The sequence below is a fragment of the Copadichromis virginalis genome, linkage group LG23 (genome assembly GCF_057382275.1).
Source record: "Copadichromis virginalis isolate Kocher_CV1m ecotype Utaka linkage group LG23, C_Virginalis_male_GT1.1, whole genome shotgun sequence".
Classification (NCBI taxonomy): Eukaryota; Metazoa; Chordata; class Actinopteri; order Cichliformes; family Cichlidae; genus Copadichromis; species Copadichromis virginalis.
The window spans coordinates 25,446,018-25,471,656 of NC_140639.1; the positions used below are offsets into that span (position 1 = coordinate 25,446,018).

At 41.6% G+C, this 25,639-nt stretch overlaps 1 protein-coding gene across 2 annotated transcripts in view; it reads right to left on the minus strand.

The window, feature by feature from the left end:
• LOC146681006 (inactive dipeptidyl peptidase 10-like) overlaps nt 1–24,903 on the minus strand; it is a 136,527-nt gene extending 111,624 nt beyond the window's left edge. Inside the window, exon 1 of one of the 2 annotated variants that reach the window (XM_085448331.1) lies at nt 24,431–24,903. In XM_085448331.1, coding sequence (XP_085304457.1) covers nt 24,431–24,490 — 60 coding nt within the window. In that variant the 5' untranslated portion in view covers nt 24,491–24,903. The remainder of the gene's footprint in view (nt 1–24,430) is intronic. The other variant, XM_085448329.1, reaches the window with a different exon arrangement.
• Nucleotides 24,904–25,639: the final 736 nt, after the last annotated feature.

Genomic DNA, 25,639 nt, shown 5'->3' on the forward strand with positions numbered 1-25,639 from the left:
TTAGTATGTTGCTTTGTTTTTTGGTTTTTTTGTCTTTTTTTGCTTGTTTTCTATTCTTCTCTCAACAGGTGATCCAGGAGATTTTTTATTTTTTTTCTCCCCCCCTTTCTCACTGTCCCTCTCCCCTTCTGTTTTTCCTTTCCTTCCTCTTTCTTTCTCCCTTTCCTATCTCTCACTCATGTCTGTCCCGTCTGTAACATCTGAAAATAAAATATAATAAATAATAAAAACAAAGATCGACCAAATGGACCAATACGGCAATGCCACGTTGATCCATTTGGCAAAGTAAATCCATTGGGTATCCTTGTTGGTCTTCAGACAACAATTCTGATGGCTAAAGAACCAAATGGGACAGGCGGGAAAAAAAAAAAAAAAAAAGTTTTCTTGGGTTTACCTCTGGATAAATCCTGACAGCTTTTGAACTAAAAAATATCAGGATTTCCAATTTGTCACATAGAAGATTGCTGAATTAGTGTAATAAATAAATGTAAGAGTGCAGATGAGTGCGTGGTCCTCTTCTATAAGTGTAATAGCTGCAGGAATTGTGTAGTAGTACAAACAGCTCTGAGAGGGTGCATCAAAAACTGAACTGTTTGCAGGCAACAGTGAATATTAACTCTGTGCTCTGAGCTGTTCACAGATTTCCATTCTGCCACAAGACTGCAAGCTGGTTTCAGCTTTCTTATTTTCCTGTGAGAATGCAGAATGTTTTTATTCTTAATGCACTGTTAATATTATTGAGCATCACACAGTCAGGAACTTGGGACTCACACATGTCCCAGCTTCCACGTGATAACAGTGTAGGCTGTCCAAATGCCAACAGCTCAGCTCGGCATTTGGGAATTAAAAACTACAAATCCTCATATCCTTGTTTCAAACTAGTCAAGCAGGCGCTCCTCCTCCTCCTCGTCCACCTTTAATGTACATGAAATGGACTCATTAAAATCATGATCAGCCTTCTAGTGAGGGAGTGGGTGGGTTTAAAATTAGCTGCTGAAGTATTTCAAAGACAAACATTATCAGCGTCTTCATAGCAGTAAAGCCAGTGATGGTGATGATGATGGCGGCTGAGACTGGGTTAGTCATCTTCACTTCTTTATTTCACATCCATGTCCAAAGTAACAGATGGCAGTGACGGCATGGGACTAATGTTAATATTCAGTGATTGTGACTGTTATTCGGCACCGCGCAGGCCGCCAAACTCTGTTATGATGCCAATCTGTTCATGTTCACAGGGAGTTCTGAGCTGGTTGCTTCAAACAGAATAAAGCTTGCTAAATGTCTTTGTTTTCAGTCTTTAACAAACTGGGTTTATAAGAAAATATATTCATTTTTTACCACTTTTGTATCAGCAGAAGGCCAGTTTGAACCTTAGCACACAGAGTGGAAACAGGCACCTTGGTTCTGCTCATTGGCAGTCAGTGTCTTTGGTGTTTCATTCGGTAAAAGTTGTTGAGTCTAAACTCATTTACTAAACTGCATTGGCAGCAGTTAATTCACCGATAGATGTAGTTCTGGTTGCCACATCACTGGTTAAGTTCATGTCAAAGCATCTCAGTTGGATTTAAGTCCACACTTCCAACTATTCCACTCCAAAACCTTATTATATATAACCTATTATTTTAAGAGTGATTACGTTTTTGGTTGGTGCAGTTTGGTGGTGTGTTTCTGCTCATTGTCCTGCTGTATAACCCAAGTGCTCTTGAGCTTCAGGGCATGAATTGATGGTCGGAAATCCTCCTTCAGGATTTTCTGGTAGAGAGCAGAATTCATGGTTCCATCATGTCGTCCTGAAGCAGCAAAGCAACTCCAGACCATCACACTACCACTACCATGTTTGACTGTTGCTGTGATGATCTTTTTATGAAATGCTGTTAGTTTTATGTCAGATGTAACGGGACTCAAACCTTCCACAAGGTTCAGCTTTTGTCTCGTCAGTCCACAGAATACTTTTTTGGGATCATCGAGATGTTTTTGGTAAATGTGAGATGAGCCTTTGTGATCTTTTTGGTCAGCAGTGGTTTTCTCCTTGAGCTCTCCAATGGATGCCATTTTTGCCCAGTCTCTGTCTTATTGTTAAATCAGTGAAATGAAGCCTGCAGTTCTTTAGATGTTGTTTTGGTTTTTTTGTGACCTCCTGGATGAGCCATCGATGCCATCTTGGAGTAATTTTGGTAGGCCAGTTACTCCTGGGAAGTCTTCTCCATGTGTGGATAATGTCTCTCACTGTGATTCACTGGAGTCCCAAAGACTCAGAAATGGCTTTGTAACCTTTCCCGGAGTGATAGATGTTTCTCAGCCGTTTCTTTAGATTGTTGTGTGATGTGTTGCTGTGTGAGATCTTTTAACCTGCTTCATTTTGTCAGGCAGGGTCTGTTTATGTGGTTTATTGATTCAGCAGGTCTGACAGTAATCAGGCCTGAGTGTGACAAGTGAAACTGAAATCAGCTTCCAAAAACTCTGCTTAATTACAGTTCATTTATGATTCACAAGAGCGGGCAATTACTTCTCACACAGGGCCAGGTACATTTGGATAGCTTTTTTATTCCCCTAATAAATGAAACCATCATTAAAAATTTGCATTTTCTTGCATTTACTCGATTTATGAAAAAGTAACTGAAACGTAGAGGATTAACTATGTGTCAGCCATTTTCAGGCTGCTCTGCACCATTAAAATCTAGATCCCAAAACTATGGTGTCAGGTCTCAAAATCAAAATACATGTATGTCGACAACATCTAGACTCTGATTTCACCTATTTTTATATATAAAATGATCACATTTAGAGGCGTCGCAATGTCTTTTGTGTCTATGTCTGCTGCCACGCTATCAGCTGAACGTGTGCTGCGTTTATTTCCGCACTTAGAAACAGCAGTTCATGGACTGTTTGTTTGGTGTCCTGAGGAAGAAATCTGAAACACCACAGTCTGGTGACGTGTAGGTCACATTTACTTTGCTACAAGTTGGTATTATACGACCACTTTAGTATAATAGAAACCCATACACTGTGGCCTACCAGTGATTTTGCTTTCATTTTCACAAACTCTGAATTTGTTATGTGCATTTGCTGTAGTAAACGCCACTCTTTGAAGTGAAATAAAGGCTGAATAAGCAGGTAATAATGTAGCATTTTGCTGAAGGGCATTTTAGCAAGTGGGCATACAAAGCTGAGTGTTTTAGTTTTTCCTGTGGCAGATCTGAAAATTCCTACACACCAAAGCCTTTCTGTCTGTTTGCTTGGTTATGATTCAGTCTTTGACTTCAAGGTTATGCTTTTTAAAAAGACCATTTCTGGTGTATTGAATTCTGTACGAGGAGCATAAAAAAAGAGAAAAAGAAGCTTTCTTTCCAATGTCAGCAAATTTTCATGGTGCCAGCTCGATCTTTTTTTAGATGAAAGAAAACTTTCAGTGTCCTGTCATTTTTACAGTGATGCTCGTTGCTCTTACAACTGACTCACTGCAAACACCAGTGTACGACTGCGCTCCCACTCTTCTGACCCCGTGCAAATGGGATTTGACTGATACATATTTATATGATAAAAATGTCCTGAAATAACAAGTTACTTAGCAACAACCAGAATGATCATGGCAGCAACTGAAAATGAGAGAACAGAGAGGGAGAGATAATGAACAGGAGTAAAGCAAGTCGGCATTTACAGTAAATGCATGCTGATTTCAACTTGTTATGGGATATTTATCCCACAGCTGGAAATCCAATCAGATTCAACTAAAATACACCATATATGAACTCAAAGCAGGTCAAAGCTGACATCCAGTGAACGGCAACAATGCAAGCCCTTTTAATCAGCTGCTTCAAATATCTGCTAGCTACACCTCCTCAGAAATACTGATTATGTGGCAAAGTACCAATAAAGCCATTAGAAAGATGGTAGGCAAGGCTGGAAAACAGGAAAAGGATCATAACACTGATTAACGGTGTTGATGATGCATCTTTAATGTTTACAGCTTAATCTACTAGAGCTCATATTCCTGATTTTAGTGATTTACATTTCACTCCTCCAGAATGAATGCCGTGCTGTAAAACTGTTTAGCTACAGCTCATGAATCAAAGGTCGCCATAGCTGCTTTGTTGGACTTGGTTGACTACATCTCAATAGAGCCCTTGTGACACACAACCTAACCAGTGACTGTACTGTTGTTCTTATTGAAAACACGGACCTAGCTTCCAGTGCAGAAAACCCTGGGTGCAAACCTCAGCACAACCTCAGTAAACACTTTCTGACGAGAAGCTCATGAGCTCGATCACAACTGTTGAAGTCTGATTGATTGCAGTGTGACATTTAAGTTGTAAGTTAGAGTCAAAATAAATAAAGCAAGGTGTGATTTTAATTTTTAAGTTGCTTATGCTACCTGCTGGGCTCATTGCCAACATTTTGGCGCCGATGCGCACATCTCCACTCAACTGGTTTCCAACTGGTAGCATTCAGGTTATGAGCAAAGTTGCTGAACACATGTCATTTTGGAGTTGAAGGAACATTCTGCAATGACGTCACTATTTGAAGAGAAATGTCTGAATTTTTCTTACAGAAATATGCATTTCTGACTGATCAGGCAACTGACTATGAGTTGCTGCTGACCTGGTCCCTTGCTTCAAAGCAGCCATTTCTAAGCCAACAATATTACAAGTTCATTGCACACAGGAATTCAGTTCATGCTAACACTGTTTTCTCTTGTGTGACGGTAGTATTAGCATGCCTTGGGTTGTTCTGAATCTGCATTCCACTTTGCAACCCACCTTCACCACAGGTTTTCATTTCATGCCATTTCTGACTTAAAATAACATTTACTCTGATCTAAAATGAGATTTATGCCCAATTCTGGTGTTTTTTCTACAAAATACAAAAAAGACACAAATCCACACTCACACTACAACCTGTATGTTATTTCAGACTTTTGTGAGACATAAAGATGTGAAGTGGCAATTTTAATCAAGCAGAAATTTTTATTCCCAAGTTTTGGCCTTTTATTCGTTGCAAGGTAAAGTTTCTACATTTAAACTTGTGGTTTTGCCTTCCACAATTTCAGCTACCGTGACCCATCAAGCCTTTATTTTTCTGGGAGGTTTGGCACCACATAGCAGAGTGTTGTAGGGGTAGAAAAAGAGATATTGATGCAAGAAGAACTTTTTTCCACCATTTTTTCCACCATGTATCTGAGGAAACACTCCGCATATTTCTTTGCATAAGTTCCTTCTCTTATCTGGCCAAATCAGGATCCGGGTCTCTACCCTGATGATCGTTGGCCCGCCAATGCACCAAGGCAGCGTCAACCAGTAGGGAATTGGGGGACCGGTGGACCGCAGAGAGGGCGTGGTGGATCCGTGAGGGGAGGACAAAGGGCTCGGAATCCAGGGAATCCTAATAATGTGTCTTGGACTGGCTGTTACAGCTGTGGAGCAGAAGGACACTGGTCCCGAGAATGCCCTGAATCGCCGCGAAATTATCAGAGGCGAGGCTATCAACCCCAGGCACGAGGAGGCCCAAGACAAAGAGCTGCTTACAGGGGAGCACATCAAGCTCCAAACCCGAATGCAGCACCAGTCGCCCAGTACCCAGTAGCTGACTGGGGCTGGGAGGGGGAGCAATACTGACGGAGCCCGGAGAGACCGAACAGCGTGGGGACGGCAGAACCCATGCTGTCAATGACCGTGGAAGGCACTGAATTGCCCTTCCTGGTGGATACTGGAGCAACATACTCAACACTGAAAGACACACCAGACAGTGCAACACTCTCCTGTCACACAGTTAATGTGGTAGGCTTTTCCGGGATTCCAATGACACTGCCATTGACAGATCCAGCATTGACAAAGCTGGGAAAACAGACTTTGAAACACCAATATGTGGTGTCCTCACAGGTGCCTGCAAATCTCATGGGCAGGGACCTGCTTGTGAAACTGGGAGCCACAATCATGTGCTCACCAGATGGACTGATTGTTACTCTGCCTGGAGGAAAAGAATTCCCATGCCTGGGATCACCTTCAAAGACTCAATATCTAGTCCAGAACTCTGAACAACCCACTGCCGAAATCTACTGGGGGAGGCTGGTGGAAGAAGGCATTTTGAGACATTATCAGCTATGGAAACCCTGGATAATGAGCCTGGCCGTCTATTCCCCCCCGCGAGATCCTTTCCACGTTACACTCTTTTATGATAGGGAAGATAACGATATCTATCGGGAACAGTTCCAGTCTGATCTTGAGGGACAGACGTGGAATGTGCGAACACATAACATTTATGTTGGACCAGAAGGTGTGGCCGCGGCTGTGAAATTTACTGATGAACAACTGCCTTGGTACAATGTGGGAGAGGATTCAGCCCCTCACATTACATTGGCGGTCCACGAGGGTCATGGGCCAAGAGATCTGGGACCGATGGTCAAGCGGGCGCTGGACAACGCCAGCTGGCAAAGCACCCAAATTCCAAATGTCTGGTATGCACCAAAATGTAAAATATATCGCATAACTTGTTTGTCCAACGATACAGTGATCTTAGAACATAAAGAAATCTCCAGAATACATGGCAGGGAAAGAATGGATCATCCTGATGCAGTAGCTGAGCTCTCAAAATTGCCTGATACTTTGTGGTCCGCAGGGCCCACAGATGTAGGTTTAGCTAACTGTTCGCCTGTCCTGTTCCAGCTGAAGTCTGATACACCAATTAACAGACCACAATATAAGCACAAAACTGAAGCAGAGGAAGGTATAGCTGAAACCATTGAAGGGCTGTGGAAGGCAGGAGTGCTTGAGCCCTCATGGTCATTTTGGAACACACCTATTTTGCCAGTGGAAAAACATGGGACAGGGAAGTACCGTATGGCACATGATTTGAGAGCAATAAATGCCATACTGAGGACTGATACTGTGCCTGTACCAAATCCCTACACAGCTCTGACCGAAATTACTGGGGACCAAAAATGGTTCACATGTATTGACCTAGCGAATGCATTCTTTTGTCTCCCACTGCACGAGTCACTAAGAGACATTTTCTCATTCACATACAGAGGCCGGAAATTTAGGTACACACGCCTACCACAAGGCTTTGCACTCTCACCAGGAATTTTCAATCAGGTGTTGAAAGAGGCATTGTCCCCATGTCAACTGCCAGAGGGCTGTACATTAATACAGTATGTTGATGATCTTCTTATTGCAGCCCCGTCAGCAGCGGCCTGTACGGCAGCATCGCTCGTGGTGTTGAACAGATTGGCGGAGTGTGGCTTCAAAGTGAGTAAAGAAAAACTGCAGTTGGTCCGGCCAGAGGTAACATTCCTGGGCCGGGTGATCGCACACAGATCAGTGGGGTTAATGAACACACACAGAGACAGCGTTCATTTCGCTAAAACAGGATTTGTCAAGAGCCACAGATCTGGCCACACCTAACTATGATGAGGCATTTTATCTTGATGTTTCAGAAACAAAGGGAGTTGTGAATGGTGTGTTGTTTCAGAAAAAAGGGGGAGGTAGGGATGTACTTATGTATGTCAGCATAAGATTAAATTCAACAGAAGCAAGGCATCCCACATGCACACAACACGCAGCAGGAGTAGCAAAGATAATTCAGAAAACAGCACACATAGTGAGGGAACACCCACTGAAAGTGCTTACCACACACAGTGTAGTGGCCTATGTGAACTCACAGGTATTCACAATGACTCCACTGACGCAACAAAGGTTGAGCAAAATTTTAGAGGCGCCAAATTTGATATTCACACATGAAGGAATAAATATGGCAGACCTAATGGGGTCAGGAGAACCACATGACTGTATTAAGAAAGCCCAGGTTGAAGGAAAAATCAGGGAAGACCTAAAGGCAGAGCCCATACTTGGAGCTGAGGACTGGTTCACGGATGGATGCTGCCACAGAGATGAAGAAGGATTGAAAGCGGGCTATGCTGTAGTCTGTAGAGTAGGAACTGAGTTTCAGGTGAAAGAAGCAGGAAAAATTGAGGGACAACAGTCGGCCCAGAGAGCTGAAGTGATAGCCCTAACTCGAGCCCTGAGGTTGGCTAAAAACATGAGAGTGAACATCTACACTGACTCAGCATATGCGTTTGGAGCAGCTCATGTGGAACTGGCTCAGTGGAAGAGAGCCGGGTTCAGAACGGCCACTAATGCACCCATCTGTCACAAAAAGGAAATGGAGGAACTGGAAAAGGCCCTGGAGGACCCAGACCAGGTAAGTATTATAAAATGCAAAGGCCACTCACAAGCAGACAGTATGGTGGCAAAAGGAAATCAGAAAGCTGATGAAGCCGCAAAGGAAGCAGCGGGCTACAAAGGACAGAGACAAATGGTGCAGGTAACCCCAGAAGAGGAGGTTAGCACTAACAGCATGGAAGAAGTTAGACAGGCTCAGGAGGAGACATCCCCAGAGGAAAAGGGGGTGTGGGAAAACAAAGGAGCCTGGCAAGATGGCGGTTTGTGGAGGGGGCCAGATGGGCGTCCCGCTTTAACGGCCAAAATGGCGGAACAGAAGGTGAATGAGGCTCACGGGCTTGGTCACGTGGGAGTGAAACAGATGGAGAGAAATTTGTGCCGATGGTGGCATCCTGATTTGAGAAGGATGATACTGGAAAAGGCCAGAACGTGCCTAATTTGTGGGGCACACAACCCAAAGCCAGCAGTAAAACCTGAAGCTGGTAAGTTTCTCATGCCAGAAAGGCCAGGAGAAGAGGTCGTGATTGATTATACCGACATGATTGATACAGGACCAGGTGGTGTGAGGTATTTGTTGGTGTGTGTGGATGTTCTGACTGGATGGCCCGAAGCATGGGCGACCAAACGTGAAGACGCGAAAAGCGTGATTAAGTGCTTAATCAATCATTACATTCCAAGGCATGGGTTTCCCAAGAGAATTAGATCAGACAATGGTACTCACTTCAAGAACAAAGATTTGCAAGAGGTAGAGAGGATGTTGGGAGTGCAACATAAGTTCGGGACGGTCTATCATCCTCAATCTCAAGGAAAGGTAGAGAGGATGAACCTAAATTTGAAAAACAAGTTGGCTAAAATCTGTGCGCAGACAGGGCTAAATTGGGTCGCAGCCCTGCCCATTGCTTTGATGACCATAAGATGTTCTGTTAACCAATCCACAGGTTTCACCCCTTACGAGCTGCTGACTGGGAGACAGTTTCCAGCACCCTGGACAGTGGTCCCGGTGGAGCAGCCCAAGACAAGCAACAGGTCTCATGCAGAATATTTTAATGAGTTGAAAGCTCTTGTGTCCAGCTTTACAAAACAGGTCACTTGTGAGAGACCCACGGGGAACGGAGAGGTCCCGGACGCAAAGGCAGTGTGGCTAAAGGTCATTAAGCGAAAGTGGAAGGAGCCCCGCTGGACTGGTCCGTATGAGGTGACCGCCCGGACGGCTACAGCAGTCCAGCTGAAAGGGAAAGGCGACACCTGGTACCACTGGTCGCAGTGTGCACCCGCACACGAGAGCTTGGTGGAGGAAAATTCGTCTTCAAAGAACGCAGGTGTCAAGGAACAGAGGCAGAATAAACCTCTTCACCTGTGCAACGGGCCGACCAGTAGTCCACCTGGAAGGCCGAAGAAAGAAGAGCAGCCTAGGAGGAAATCGCCGCGCCTACAGAAAGGAGTGGTAACAAACTGAGAGTTTGAAAAGGGGTGGTTTAAATAAAAAGAGTAAAAAAGGGAAAGAGGAAAACAGAAACAAAGTTTTAAAATTTATGCTAAGTACAAATATACATAACACAATGCCATCCCGCGAACCGGAGACTCGTGAGGAGAGAGGACTGATTAAAATGTTGCTTGTGATTGTTAGTTTGATGACTGTGATGATATTGATAATGGCCCTATGTTTGCTTGTTTATATTTTGCAGGGAGGCCCCCGCGAACTGTCTGAACACTGGGGCCAGTTGAATCCAGCACCAAAAGAGAAACCGTTTATTGAAACAGGGCTAAAAAGGAGATCAAAACGCGAGGTTTCGGGTAAAAGGGATGAGTGCCTCAGTACATATGGTGGTTTAGAGTTGAACTATGTTAATGGGTCCACAACTTCATTCACCTTTGATTTATGCGATGTTTTAAAGTGTGAGGGAGCAGATAGTAGTTGGAGAGGATATAATGTGTGGGTTTGTTGGGATTATGCAGTAAGTACACATTGTGAAAGAGGGAGTAGGCCCTTTGCAAACTGGTGTCGGAACTGGAATCAGGTAAAGGGTTACACTGGGGAAAATGGGGAAACGTCAGGACAAGGGTCAGAGAACGTGTTAAAACTCCAAAGAGATTATAGTCCATCTAAGAATCCTTTGACTATGTCACTGGGCAACTGGCGGCGTAAAAACTCTTTGTATTTAGTCTTGGGTGTGGAGACTGTGGGAACTGACCCGAAGGGGTTAATTAAAATTAACTTTCTTGAAAAGGCCAATCCCGTAAATCCCGTAGAGCCAGTTAGAGAAGAAAAGGAAATACACATGATTAACAACCCAATAAACGCTGTTGTAAATTCTACAGGAAAAAGGGGAAATGGGTCATCATATGTGGTACCAGAGGAACAGGAACTAAAGGATAGACGAGTCCTGGCGGTGGACTACACTAGACTGAAGCCTCAGGATTTAATTGAGCGCGCCACGGGGTTCAGTGACAGTAATCTCTGGCTGGACTGGATAGCTCTAAATGCTAGGGAACAAGAGGTATCCAATTGTGTTGCTTGTGCCTCTGCTAGACCACGGTTGTTCACAGAGCCCGCTCCACTCCATCCGGAGGACAAGTGGGGTTATGATTGCATGTTGCGAATGACTAGAGGAGCGGTGAGTACTGGAGACTGTACTGTGTTATCCAGTTTGTTTCCTCCAGTTGATAAGCGGACAAAGGTAGGACCATTTTTGCCGAAAAAAGGTAATTATACGTGTTTTAAGTTCTCCACAGATAAAGTAATATATAACGTGGGGGAAATCGACCCAAGTTGGTGCGCTGTTACCCAGACGGGAAGAACCACAAACAATGTAAGTGATCCCAACACTTTAATTGGGACTTGGGCTAGAAGTGGACTTTATTATTATTGTGGGCACAAGACTCTTTTGGCTCGTGTTCCTCTGGGAAGTGTGGGGACGTGCGCGATGGTGAGACTAGGAGCACCTCTTATGCTAATTGGAAACCAGGTAAAAAGCATTCCACAGCACGACACACGCACATTGGCAGCTAGGCGGAAAAGACATATCCTGTCCAAAAGCGGGATTGAGGGAACACACGCTTATGACCCTAGGCTGAACTCGCCAACCTGGATTGACTCAATAGGGGTCCCCAGAGGAGTTCCGAATGAATATAAACTCGTAGACCAAATAGCTGCGGGTTTTGAGAATCTTCCAATAATTTCTGCTCTTTTTCCAGTGACCCCGAACAAAAATGTAGACAGAATCAATTATGTTCACTATAATTTGCTGAGGCTCTCTAACCTTACCAGAGACGGGATGGAAGGGTTAGCGGAGTAGATGGGTCCGACCTCATTAGTGGGAGTCCAAAATAGAATGGCCCTTGATATGTTATTGGCGGAAAAAGGGGGGGTTTGTGCGATGTTCGGTGATCAGTGTTGTACTTTTATCCCGAATAACACTGCTCCAGATGGCTCGGTGACGCGAGCCTTGGAGGGGCTAAAGAGTCTCTCTAGAACCATGCATGACCACTCGGGAATTGACAACCCGCTGGAGAGCTGGATGACCTCAGTGTTTGGAAAGTGGAAGGGGTTTGCTCTGTCAATTATGTTTTCTCTATCTGTATTGGTGGGTATTTTGGTGACCTGTGGTTGTTGTCTCATTCCTTGTGCCCGAAGGTTGGTAGAGAAGGTGATTGTAAAGGCAGTGGACCCTGGGGCGGTGGCCCCTATGTCCATGATGCCGATGATGGATCTGGAGGTAGTTGAGTGGACTGAGGAGTGAACAACAACCTATGTATTGACCTCTGGTGTGCCAGAGGTCGAAAGGGGGATTGTGGGGATGAACAAAAAGTATTTTACCAGCATAATATAATCTGCAGTATGATCATTGCTTTAACAATGTAACAGATAGCTTTAAGATGGCCTTAAGATGTTTATGCATACAAGTTATTATATTAATTTTGTATTCCAGGTGCAGTTATAACTATTTTATACATATTGCATATCTGTGCTTATTTGAGTTGATGTTCAGGTTCTTTAAAGGTCTTAAGCTTCACTGACGTGACTGTTCAGGTGATACATGCTGAGGGAAAACTAGAACATAGAAGGAATTGCAATACATGCTTACAAAACACTTATATATCAGGTCATTTTATATTAAGGTTTTAGTAGAGGTTCTTGGTTAAAACATTTATTTAGTAGAAGACATACACAGTCTCAGTGAGCCTCTGGTCTAGTGAAAGGTCAGAAGTGCAACAGGTGAATTGAGAAAGAGCATTTGAGGACGAGACACAGACAGTTAGTAGGTGAAGAGGTGACACAAAGAGCATGTGGGGTCAACACACACACACACATGAGTTAGATTTATTTAGAGGAGAGATTAGTCGTGTCTCGGCAAGAAAGAGGAACAATTCACTTTAAGACAAGAACGGAAAGTACCAGCCATGAAAATAGAAGATGATCTTCTGGGTTAAAAGTCATTGTGGTGTTGATCTGATCTATGTATAAAATGTAACTGTGACGCATGAAGGGGCGTCAGTAAACAAACCCTGATGTTATAAAATAATTGTTTGTGCTTTAGTAAGTCGAAGATCAATTGCTGTTTCCAGTGATCTTCCCACGTGTGAATTAAAATCTTCGTTTGACTTCACCCGGCCGGACCAGTGTGGTTATTTTTCGATCACCTCTTGTACCCTTCCTCAATTTTTGAACCTTAACAGAAACTACCTCCTGCCAGATTAGCCCCATCCTGCTGATGTGGGACTGCAGCAATACGGGACTATACTTCGGCTGGCTGTTCCTCTGCCTGTCTGAGGGATCTGCCGGCAGCCTAGATGTGCTTTGCATAAACTGCGAGCAACAATGAAGCTCTTTAGTGTTGTGTCTCTGTCTCTGCATTTAACTGAGAAAATTAATGAAAAAAATATAAAGAGGTCACAAAAAAATGATCACCGCTGTGATCACTTCATATCACTGACAAATACAGAAACTGGCTTTGTCTAATGAGGGCTTGAGTTTCCTTCTATATGATGTTTAACCTCATAATCTACGTTATTTTGTCAGAAAATGTATTCTATAGTGTGAAGAAATTAATTCCCATGTTTATATAGTAACAGTAGGTGTCTTATTGTGTGTTGTAGCACTGGAAAAAGAGGTGTAAGCAGAGGTGTAAAAGACTAGCACCACATGAATGTATATGTGGAAATAATACAGACCAAAGCACAATAATCTTTACTTTAAACTTGTATATATTATTTAAGCACTTGCTGCAATTAAAATCCTGAAATGTTATTATTCACAGTTAAAGTGTCATGGTGGCTATATCTGTCTCTTATATACTGTCTGTTCTCTGTTACTGCATTTTAATTGTTTGTTGACTCCATCTAGAGACTACAGAAACGCTCATCATCATTACCAAAGTTCCAGAGAGTTCATTCAGTTTAATTCAAATCAGTTTTATTTACATGGTGCCAAATCACAACAACATTCACCTCAGAGCACTTTATATCGTAAGGTAAAGACACTAAAATAATACAGAGAAAACCCCAAGAATCATATGAGCACCTATGAGCAAGCGCTTTGGCGACAGTATGAACGAAAAACTCCCTTTTAACAGGAAGAAACCTCTGGAAGAACAAGGCTCAGGGTGGGACTAATGATTAAAAGCAGAGTGGTGTATAAACACATGATGAGTGAAGGAGAAACACTCAGTGCATTATGGGAAGCCCTCATTATGGGGCGGTGGATTTTTTCCCTTCAACTTGATCCATTCTCTTCAAGTTGATTCAATAAAATGGCAGCAGAAGCTGAAGTGGGTGGAAATAAACATCAGTACTGAGCAGGCCAGTCATAGTGACTGTAAGCTGCACTGATGCGAAATGTAATTACACTTCAAGGGAAGTGCATTTCAAGCTACAGCTTAAGGTTTCAGAAGGGTTTGCAGTGGATTACGCAGAAGCATAAATCCACTGTCAGGTCAAGATTTTACTACAAAGTCTAAGTATCTCCTCAACAAAAACTTAACTTTATAAAATTACTGGAAACTGTCAGTGCTACCTCTGAGCCTCCTAGTAGACACACCTGTGGTATCACCAAAAATTGATTCTGTTCATCTGGACGTAGCGTTTTCAATGGGAGAAATGTTTCGTCACTCATCCAAGTGACTTCTTCAGTCTCAGCTGACTGCAGGTTTCCCCAATCGTATAAACAGTACATTTGCGTAATGACTGAAACCAGCCCACTGAAGGAACAATGGGCTGGGAGGTCAGTTCCTTGATCATAATTATGCAAATTCTCATGACCATTGATTGACAACCACTGACCAAAACCCACTGATCAAAGACCATTGATCAATGGCCATGAGTACCATTCACAGAGAGTTGGGGAATGGCTGCAATCACAGCATTGTAAGATGGTGACAGATGTCCCCTTAGGCCGCTCCTCGATTCAGAGATGGTCTTTCCCTTTTCACGTAAATGGCCTCCTTGACTCCGCGCTCAAACCAGCGTTCCTCCCTGTCCAAGATGTGTACTTCCTCATCATTCAAAGAGTGTCCACTGGCCTGTAGGTGTAAATAGACTGCCTATTTATGCTGATGAGTTAGCTCTTCTGTGTTGTGCCATCCGCTTCGCCAGAGGTTGTTTGGTTTCCCCAATGTATAAATCCTGGCAATCCTCCTGGCACTTAACAGCGTACACTATGTTACTCTGTTTGTGTTGGGGGACCCGATCCTTGGGGTGGACCAGTTTTTGGTGCAGCGTGTTTTTGGGTTTAAAAGCCACAGAGGAAAAAATGCATCTCAACTGCTCCGATACTCCTGACACATACGGGATCACTACAGCTTTTCACTTGGGCAGCGGTCGTCCTTCTCTCCTGGATCAGCTGGAGCTTTCTTTAGGTGTCTTTCCAGCTTTGAGAAAAGTCCAGCTGGGATAACCACATTTACTCAGGGCCTTCTTGATGTGCCGTTCTTCTGCCTCCCTGGCCACTGTGTCTGTGGGGATGGTGTTCGCTCTGTGTTGTAGCGTCCTGATGATGCCCAGTTTGTGCTCCAGTGGATGATCAGAGTCAAACCTTAAATACTGATCCGTATGCGTAGGTTTACGGTACACATCAGCTTTTAGATGTCCCCCATTACTGATGGAAATCTCACAGTCTAAGAAGGCTAACCTGCCACTTTTCATATCCTCCCTGGTGAATTTGATGTATTGGTCCACCGAGTTAATGTGATCCGTGAATTGTGGTACATCCTGAGATTTGATTTTCACCCAGGTGTCATCCACATATCTGAACCAGTGACTTGGTGGTGTTCCAGGGTAGGATAGCAAAGCCCTTTTTTCCACTTCTTCCATGTACAAATTGGCCATGATGGGTGAAACTGGGGAGCCTATGGCACACCCATGTTTCTGCCTGTAGAACTGGCCTTTGTATGTGAAATAGGTGGAATTAAGACACAGTTCCAAAAGCAAACACACTTGGTTGATGCTGAGAGTGGTCCTGTTGCTGAGGTTGGGGTCATCCTGTAATCTCTTACGATCTACCTCCAACGTTTCCGTGACTGGGGCGCAAGTGAAGAGAGATGTAACAACGTACGAGACCATGGTTTCATCTGCCTCCATCATGACATCTCTCACCTTCTCAACAAAATCCAAAGTGTACTGGATGTGGTGCTCAGAGCTGCCTACCAACGGGTTGAGGATCAAAGTCAGAGACTTGGAGGTGTTATAGGTGACCGAGTTGATCATGCGGACAATCGGTCTTAAAGGTGCACCCTGTTTATGTGTCTTCGGTAAACCATACAGACTTGGTGTAGATTCCCCTGGGTACAGCCTGTGGTATGAGGTCCGGTCGATAGCATTGTCTTGTTCTAACTGCTTCAGACAGTCCATCATCCTCTTCCTGTAACCACTTCCTGGGTCTCGTTTCAGGGGCTCATAAGTATTTTCATCACTGAGCAGTGACAAAATTTTCTCATGATAGTCTTTCTGGTTTAGCAATACTGTGCACCTAATCTTGTCTGCCGGAAGGATGATAATGTTGTTGTCATTACTAAGTGATGTGAGTGCCTTCCTCTCCTCCATTGTGAAGTTGGATGCTGGGGGCTTTGATTGAGGAACTGACCTCCCAGCCCATTATTCCTTCTAGTTTCAGTCATTGTGCAAATGTACTGTTTATAAGATTGGGGGAACCTGAAGTCAGCTGAGACTGAAGAAGTCACTTGGATGAGTGACGAACCGTTTCTCCCACTGAAAACACTACGTCCAGATGAACAGAATCAACCTTTGGAGATTTACTTACCTGGATGATTGAGCATGCATCAATATCTGTGGTATCAGTTTTAAAATTCTACATCACTGCATTCTCAAGTTATCACATCTACAACTTTCAGAAAATTCGAACTCTTACGTTGAGGTCCAGGTCATTGAGATTTGAACTCGTCCAAGATTTATAGTGGATCCGCCTATAGTAACAATTTGAAGCTTTTTACCTTAAATATTTCCTTTTTTTAGGAGTATTTAATTTAATTTATTTATTTATTTAGGACAGTGCATGTTAATGAACATACATGTAAAAAGAATTACATGAATGTAAACATACCAGATTATAGCCAAGTGCTAATTTCCATCTGTTGTCCATAAAACATAAAAAATAGACATAATAATTCATAAGAAATTCAAAATTCATTCATAATAAAAACTCCATCACCAAGCTCACACATACACATCATTCTATTCCCAAATAAAATATTAAAACTATACAACTTATACATGATCACACACTTGATTTGTCCGTAACCAGTTTTTAACCTGTGCCTTAAACAAGTTGAATGTCGAGCATTCTCTAATGGATTGAGGAAGACTGTTCCACAGATGGCCACCCTGGACAGAGAGGACGTTCTGCCCAAATGCTGTCCGTCTGTGGGGTATAAACAAGTCTCCTCGGGTTGTAGCTCGAGTGGTCCTGTCTGAGCTTTCTTTATGCCTAATGAACTGCTTTAGTGGTGGTGGAGCAAGGGAGTGTAAGACTTTATATATTAAACACACTCTTTTAAGTTTCACTAAGTTATTGAAGTTCAGTAATTTATGTTTTTTTTTAACACATGACAGTGGTGGTGGGAAGTCAGTTTTTTGTCAAGTAGTTTTAAACTTCTTTTATAAATGTTTTCAATAGTTTTAAGTGTTGTTGGACAAGCAAGTGACTAGGACGTCAAACAATAGTCCATATGAGAGATGATCATTGAGTAAAAATACGTTTTTGCAACAGTCATATTTAAATTATTACGTATATGGTTAAAATTTCGATTATTACATTTAAGTACCTGGGACACTTTATTTATGTGACTCTTGAAGGATAATATTGGGTCTAGAATGACCCCAAGATATTTAAATTCTGGAGCTAATTCAAGCTCTACTCCATCCAGGAATATGTTTGACTGCTTCAAGTTTAAGGGGCGTTTTGAAAAATACATACAGACAGTTTTTGAGGTGTTCAACATTAGGCATGAGTCCTCCAGTCAGCTATGCATTAATGCTAAAGCAGCTGCAAGATCTTTTGCCACCTGCTGGACACTATTTGCTTGCGTATATGTAACTGCATCATCCGCATACATTTGAGTAAATATATTTGGACAGACTTCAGGTAAGTTATTGATAAAAAGAGAGAACAATAAGGGCCCAAGAACAGATCCTTGAGGAACCCCTGTATCACAGTCTAAATATGGAGATTTAACCCCGTCCAACACCACACACTGTTTCCTGAGAGAGATATGAGGCAAACTACTGAAGAGCTTGACTGGAGATATTAAACTGAGTCAATCTGGACAACAATATCTGATGGTTTACAGAGTCGAAAGCCTTCTTCAGATCTAAAAATACAGCTCCAACACAGGAACTCTTGTCCAGCAAGCTTTTCAAGTTCTCCACTAACATACACAGTATCTGTGGAGTGATGTGCCCGAAAGCCAAACTGCAATGGATGTAATGAGGGTTGGGTGTTTTCTAGGTGAGCAGTGAGGAGTTTAACCACCCATTTCTCAGCTATTTTAGATACGACCGGGAGTATGCTTATGGGGCGATAATTAGCCATGTCAGTCTTCACACCTGCTTTGAAAATTGGTGTAACTGCAGCAATTTTCCAATCTGTTGGAACAATGGAGTCTTGGAAAGACATTGAAAACATGAGTTGTTGGACGTAAAAGTAAATTCATATGTTCCTTTAGGAAATTTGTGTTAATTCCATATACATCAAGTGCTTTAGATTGTTTTAAACCTGTAATTAGTTTAACAACTTCAGTGTCTGAAATATGAGTAATGGTAAACAAATTTTGACCAGCATCATTCACATTATCAGAGCATACGACTGAGTCAAAGCTCTGACTGATCTCCTTAACAGATGAAATAAAGAAAGTATTTAAGTTACTGGCAATAGATAGAGGCTCTCTAACAATAGAGCTATTTACATAAAGTTCAATTGTATTTTTGCTTTTGTTTGAATGACGGCCAAGTAATTTATTTAGGTGTTGCCAGATAATTTTACCATTACCTTTGGCTCTTTCAATTATATTTATTAAAAAAATTTGCTTTGGCCTGTCTCAAACTTCTTGTTACTTTGTTCCGCATTGAAGTAAATCTCTGTCTATCCAGAGTTAGACCTGTTTTCAGGAACTGTTTTAGTAATTGATCTCTTGTTTTAATTAGATTCTTGCACTCTTTGTTTAACCAGGGCAGATTAGATGTTGTCTTTATTTTTTGTTGACCTCTAATAGAGTATGTTGATATAACATCCTTGACAATGTCAGTGAAGTGACTGCTGCAGAATTGTGGATCATCACTACACAATAAACGCTCCCAGTTAGCTGATGCTAATGCTTCTGCTACATTTTGTCGCTGACTTCTTGGTATAAATTCATAAAAGGTTCTCCTATTAGTTGAACTATGAAAGTGATTCTTAACCCGTGATTTTATAAGTTTTCTAGAAAATAATATAAAATTGTGGTCTGAAATACCAGTGATAAAATTATAAGATTTAATAATTTGCTCGGGCTTATTACTGAAAACCAGATCTATTTTAGTTCTAGAGTGTCTCGTTATTCTTGTGGGTTGTTCAATGTGTTGAGTAAAGTTTAAAGTCTCCATTATGTCCTTGAGTGTTTTTCTGTCCTTTTAACAGTCCCAGTTGACATTAAAATCTCCCATTACAAGTATTTCATTAGACTTATTATTTATAGTATGATATTTAAGTAATATCTGTAGTTGTTCATAAAAAATATTCTTTGCAGAAGGAGGGCGATATAAACAGATCAACGTAAATGACATTTCTGGGGAAAGAGTGATTTTAACAGAAATATGTTCTATTTCAACATCTATTGGTGAACTAAGTAAAGAGCAATCCAGGTGTTTTTTTACATACACAAGTATTCCTCCTCCTCTTGTTCCAATTCTATCCCTTCTGAATACTGTGTACTCTGGAAAGACAACCACAGATCCAGGAGAAGAACTTGTGAGCCAAGATTCAGAGATACCCAAAATAGAAATAATGGAATTGCTTAGAATATGTTCCAGTTGCTCGTGCTTTGGTAACATACTGCGAATGTTAATGTGTCCACATAGAAGCCCCTTTGGTTTATTTTTAGTGTCCCAGATTACTTTAGCCTGATTAAATGTCTTGCAGATCTTTGTTCCTCTGTAACTTTTAATAGCAGGATTTCTTGTCCTTTTCTTGACAATGCTATGAGCATTTAATGATAAGAAACCCTTTACCGGAGACTGTAGTCAAGGCAGCTGAAATGGAGTCCCAGGCAGCCGAGGAAGAAACCCATGCAACTGAGGCGGAGGCTCAGGCAGCCGAGGCAATAACCCAGGCAACTGAGGTGGAGGCCCAAGCAGCTGAGGTGGTAACCCAAACAGCAGAAGCGGAGGCCCGGACAACAGGGCCATAAACACTATTAGTTGTAGATGTAGCCTTACTAACTGGGACGGTGGTTGGAGCACAGTTAGTTGAGGTGGAAAGCAATGCAGCGATAGCTGTGCCCATAGGCTAACTAGGCTAATTAGTTGTAGCCATTCCAAATCACTGATGTTTGAATTAGGTCCAGGATTTAGTTCTATATCACCAGCCAAAAGTAGCATCAGAACAAGTTTCAGAATCTCCAGGGACAATTGTGACGTATTTAATTGTTCATGTTTACCTGGGGGTGGTCTAGCATGACCAAAATCCAAGAATCTTGTCAACAAAAGATGTTGACTCCATTTGGCTGAGAAAATGGTATAATTATCCAGCTTTCTTGGACCTGTCGAACTCCACAGAAGATAAAAATGTATAAAAACAAAAAGACAAGTTGATGTCAAGATCCAGGGGTTTTTAGATGTTTTTTTAGGTGGTTTTTTTTTTGTGGCAAAAGCACAGGACCTGCCAAGCTGTGTGTCTGCACCCTAGCAGCCATCTTGATCCAAGATGTAAAAAGGGAAAGATTTTATATTTTATATTAAAACAAAATTTCTACTACTGGCTCCACATGGAGATTTATTTGATACAACTCATTTACGGAAAAGCGTGCAGCGCATTGTTTTGTGCGGCATCTTAACTTTAAGGTCAGGTAGACCGTGCTGCACGTATGGTTTCTTTTCTGGTTATCTTTATCTTTAGGCACTATGTTATTAGTAGCCTGTTACAAAAACATGTTGTTTGTTCTCATTTAGTTGAATCTGTGAAAAATACCAAAGATAACACGGTTTTAAGGACATAAAATGGTCTTATTGCACCAAAAAGATAATTCCAAAAGAGCTATTTGCTGAAAACTGTGCATATCTCAGCATGATGTGCAGTGTGTCCCCCAGCATTTGAGGAAACAGGACAAGTAAAGGACAAAAGAAGATAAAATACTATCTTGAGCTGGTGAACAGACTTTTGCATACTATATATTACGTAAATTTCTACTTGTAATTGAAATCGAAGGAGACAGGCCCATTGGTAAGATATCCAGTGAATCTGTGCTATCCATCCCCACTCTACATGCATACACCGTTAGAACAAAGAAATAGAACAAAATAATCTCTGAGGTCCTGAGTGATCGGTGAGGTTGCCAAACAGTCTTACAATATCAAGGAAATAAAACCGGTTTGTTAGCTGGTTAAAATACTGAAAGGGGGGGGGGGGGGGGATTTCTGTCCCTCAAGATGACAACAATGCTTTACCTTGGATTTAAAAAAAAAAAAAGGAATCAGACTTTGCTGACAACCAGAGCCAATATTAGTGCATGTTTTTATTGGCTGACAGCACTTTGGGGTCTTTAAGGTGTCAGTCAGCCCCAAACAAAAAAAAATCACAAATAAAGTCAGCCACACAGACTTTGAGCCAGAGTGTTTACTTTCATTTCTAATAATAAAGGAAAGAATGTGACTCTTTTCAGACTTTATGTAGCTGGGGTCACTTCATGTCCTTGGAGCTGTCATAGTAATGCTCCAATTCTGCCTTTAAATTACATGGGTGATCACTTAAAGGGAGAGCTCACCCCAGAATCAAAGCGTTTTCCTTCTGGACTGTAGTGCAAACAATACTTGAATTGCTTTGCTGTGAGTTGTACAGAAGAAAAAGAAGAAGAAGGGTGGCTTGAAGTGCTCAAAGTGCCACAGAAATTCATTTGAAAAACTCTGCAGACATGTCTCTTTCCATCTGTGAGCATTTTCATGTAGGAGAAATTTTCTTTCTGCAAAACTACACTTAGCTATCATATATATCTGTATAAGACTAAGGTGTGAACACTGATAAGAGACCAGACATTCCTACTTAGTGTGACACCATCAGCTCATCTCCAGTATTTGGTCAATATTTTCTTGTATAATTTTATTTTGCAGTTTTGCCACTACAGAGGATTTTAAGTCAAGCAACCAAGATGTGATTGAAGCTTTAAATCAAGGGTGTCCAGGGGTTTCACAAATATTCTGCAGTAGCTTTTTAGGAATTACAGTCATTTTTATGCAAACCGCCCCATTTTCAGCAACTGAAGACTAATTTTACATAAAAGGATTGCTTCCCAACTTGGATGAAAATACTTTGCATTCAAGAATCCACAGACATCACCATATAGTGTTTCCTCCTCTGATGCTCATGCCCTGCTGGGTCTTTACTGCAGACACCTTTAGTTGCTGCTTGTTTGTGGGTAGTGTGGAGCAGGGAAATTATTTTACTGCTATTGGTAAATAATCATCATTATTACTATTGCATTAATAATATAATCTGCAGCATTGATATTGTATTCAGAGGTTTAAACAGTGTGTGTGTCTTTCAGAAAGACTAAGTTGCAGTTGACAGGAAGTTGCAGAGAGTTTGCAGGAGTGAAAGCAGAGTCTAAGATATTCTGAGGAGCAGGTTAGACGAGGCTATTTGAATTACTAGGTTATTCAAATTGTCTGTTATACTTTTATATTCTTTTAGAGGTTCTTGATTAAAACATTTATTCAACATAGTACATATAGTTTCAGTTAGGTTATTACACATAAGGATGAGCCTCTGGTCTGGTAAAAGGTCAGAAGTGCAACGGGTGAATTGAGAGAGCATTTGAGGACGACACACACACACACACACACTCAGTTAGAGAGAATCATTTATAGGTGGAAGTTTAATCATGTTTTGCTTGGGGTTGCAAAAAGAGCAGTTTGTCGCAGAACTGCTGCTGAGGTGTCAAGATGACAAGAGAGCATCCGGCAGTGACAGGAAGTACCGGCCATGAAGATAGAAGACAACGTTCTTTTAAACTGTGTTAAAAGTCATTGTGGTTTTGATTTGACGTATGTATATATTCTGTCTGTGACGTATGAAGGGGCGTCATTAATTCAAACCCTGATGCTATAAAAATCTGTGTATGCTTTGATTAGGTCGAAGATTAATTCCTGTCTTCCCACGCGTGTATTCATTAAAATCAATTGTTTGACCAAGATCTTCTGGACCTGGTTGTTTGTACTCTCCTTCCTCAATTATGTGAACCTTAACAGTATCTCTGCCTTTTACTTTCCTATTTAATAACTGAAATACTCCTCTTTTGGGTTAACATCATGTGACTGGCTTGGTCATTGAAGAATAGACCTTTCACCATCAACAAAAAAATTGTCACTCAGCAAGTAGTTAGCAAGTGTTTGCAGACTAGTTGGCATCTCCCATAAAAACTTCTAGCAACCCCCAGCATCCAGAAACTGCTTCACAACTGTTTGGGAAACACACATTGTTCCTTATCAATGAGTGTCTACCATATGACAATGACCAACCGGTCTCTAGGCCTGTGTGACTGGGGCTTTAGCAGTCAACTTCACAGCAACCCCCCCAGCAACCAGTTGCCAATTGATCAGTGAAGACATTTTATCCCTAGCAACAGGTGGTTGCCAAGTTGCTAGCTGGACTCTAGGCCTTTGGGGCATCAGCTCTGTAAAATCTGAACCATGAAATAATTGCAAGAAAATTAATTTTTTGTTTTGAAAATTCAGTGTTTATTTAACCTTCTGACACTTAAAAAAAAAATTATAAATGCGGATACATAAGTTTTAATTTGTATAGTTTGTGCTACATTTGGCAATTTTGTGCAATTCAAAAATGCTTAAAACGCATTTTGCGGAGAAAAAGTGACACTGATGATGTAGTGATCTCAAAAACTCACAAAAACTCATGTATCAAATATTTTACACTTGGCATTACAGGGTCAAATCTTCTGGATTGTTCCAACAACAGTTAAATTTACAGCCCTGATGCTTTTAAATGTAACAAAGCAAAGCAAATCTAATAAACCATTCAAGAACCACTCTGTGTAGAGTACTTCATTTATTTAGTTTCCTGACAACAGTTTAGTATCGAGTCAGTAAAGAACTAAAAAAAAGCACAGTTGAGATCAACAAGGTGAGTGTGTTTCATAATGAAATGGCTATCTTCTGCTGTTTTTTATTTATTTTATATATTTTATTCATGTTAGTGTATACGTGTATAAAGGTTAGGGTCACAGTGAAGTTTAAGACTGAGGGAGTGGGTGCGTCATTTTAGCAAGCAAAAACTAAGATTTGTCATTTTGAAGAATTATGGAGCATTACTATGAAGCTTTGTAAAAATAAATAAATAAGCAGCAGTTGTTAGGATGAGCCTGAAAGCTAAAAGTAACTCTGGCAGCTTCATTTATAAGCTGGTTCAGATGCGTTTTAGAGGTGTCAGTGCGGTGCAGTGGTAATTAAAGGTGTGAAAGTTCTTTGAGGATGAGAAGTAAGAGCTGATAAAGATTAGAAACAACCTTAACACAATGAAAAGAAAGGAAAATCAGCCCTACCTTGATATCCTTGACAGGTTGACACTCAATCTGATGGGAGACTGATGCAGTTTGGTTCATTGTTGTTCCACAAATTCCACCAAATGCTCCTTTATCTAAAAACAGGATCACAAAAAAAAGATTAAATAAAATTCCTGGCCAAGTTTCCTTCGTCTCCCCCTTCAGCTGCTTCTCAGCTCCGAGCTGACCACGCCACCAATCTGGTGCTGATATCAAATACTAAGAGGCTGCAGAGCTTCTTCGTTGGAAACGCTCTTCCTCGTCTCTAGCTCCACTAGAGACAACACATTTAAGCACACAATCTGTTTTCCCTCCTTTGTTGCTCTCTCTCTGGCAGTAAATGCTCTCAGTGCATTTGAAAGCAGTTCCTCCCTCCCTCTCGTTTCTTCTTTTTCTTCTTCTCTTTCCCTCTATGGCAACTACGAGCTGCTTCGGCTGACAGAGAGTTCATAAACCAGGATGTTTGCCAGTGCCTCCCACATGCGAAGATGTTCCTTCATCAGAATGCAAATTTGCTTCAGGCAAAGATTTTGCAGGCGTTTGGTTAAAGTGTTTCTCACACATCAAAGCTTCTTTCAGCGTTTCTTTTCTTTTCTTTTCTTGGAGGACTCGCATTGATGAATTCATGTTCAGCTTTGACCCAGTGAGAACCCGCCACTGTTTGAGCGTTTATTTCAGCTGAAAGTTGGGTGACGGTTTGTTTTCAGTGAACACACAAAAAGAATACACTTCACTTTAAAAGCAACGCAAAGAAAGACTCTTGATGGATCTACAAAAAGCACAATGGAAAATAATTCAACAAATCCTCCCACCCAAATGCCATTTATAGGAGGTCTGTGAGAAGGTAGTTAGAGAAGAAAAAACAGAGGCCATATTTTATTACATGCATATGCATATTTTGGTGAATGTGTTTAGCCATTTTTTTATTAAGAGGCATTAGAACTTTATTAGAGCCACAGACTGTATATAAAAGATGGGCATTGCCAACGTGAAGTCACCAATTGGTTTGTGAAGCCCCATCTTGAGGCCTTGAGATGTCCCACTGGGTGGATTTAACTGAGAAGTCAAAGGGACAATCTTACAACTTAAATGTAATGATTGGGATGACAAACTCACCAGTTCAAGACAGAAGCAGGCTCATTTTCCCATAGAATTAGAAACGGCCAGAAATGATTCGCCCCCTGCTGGCCATTAGAAGAAATGCTGGTT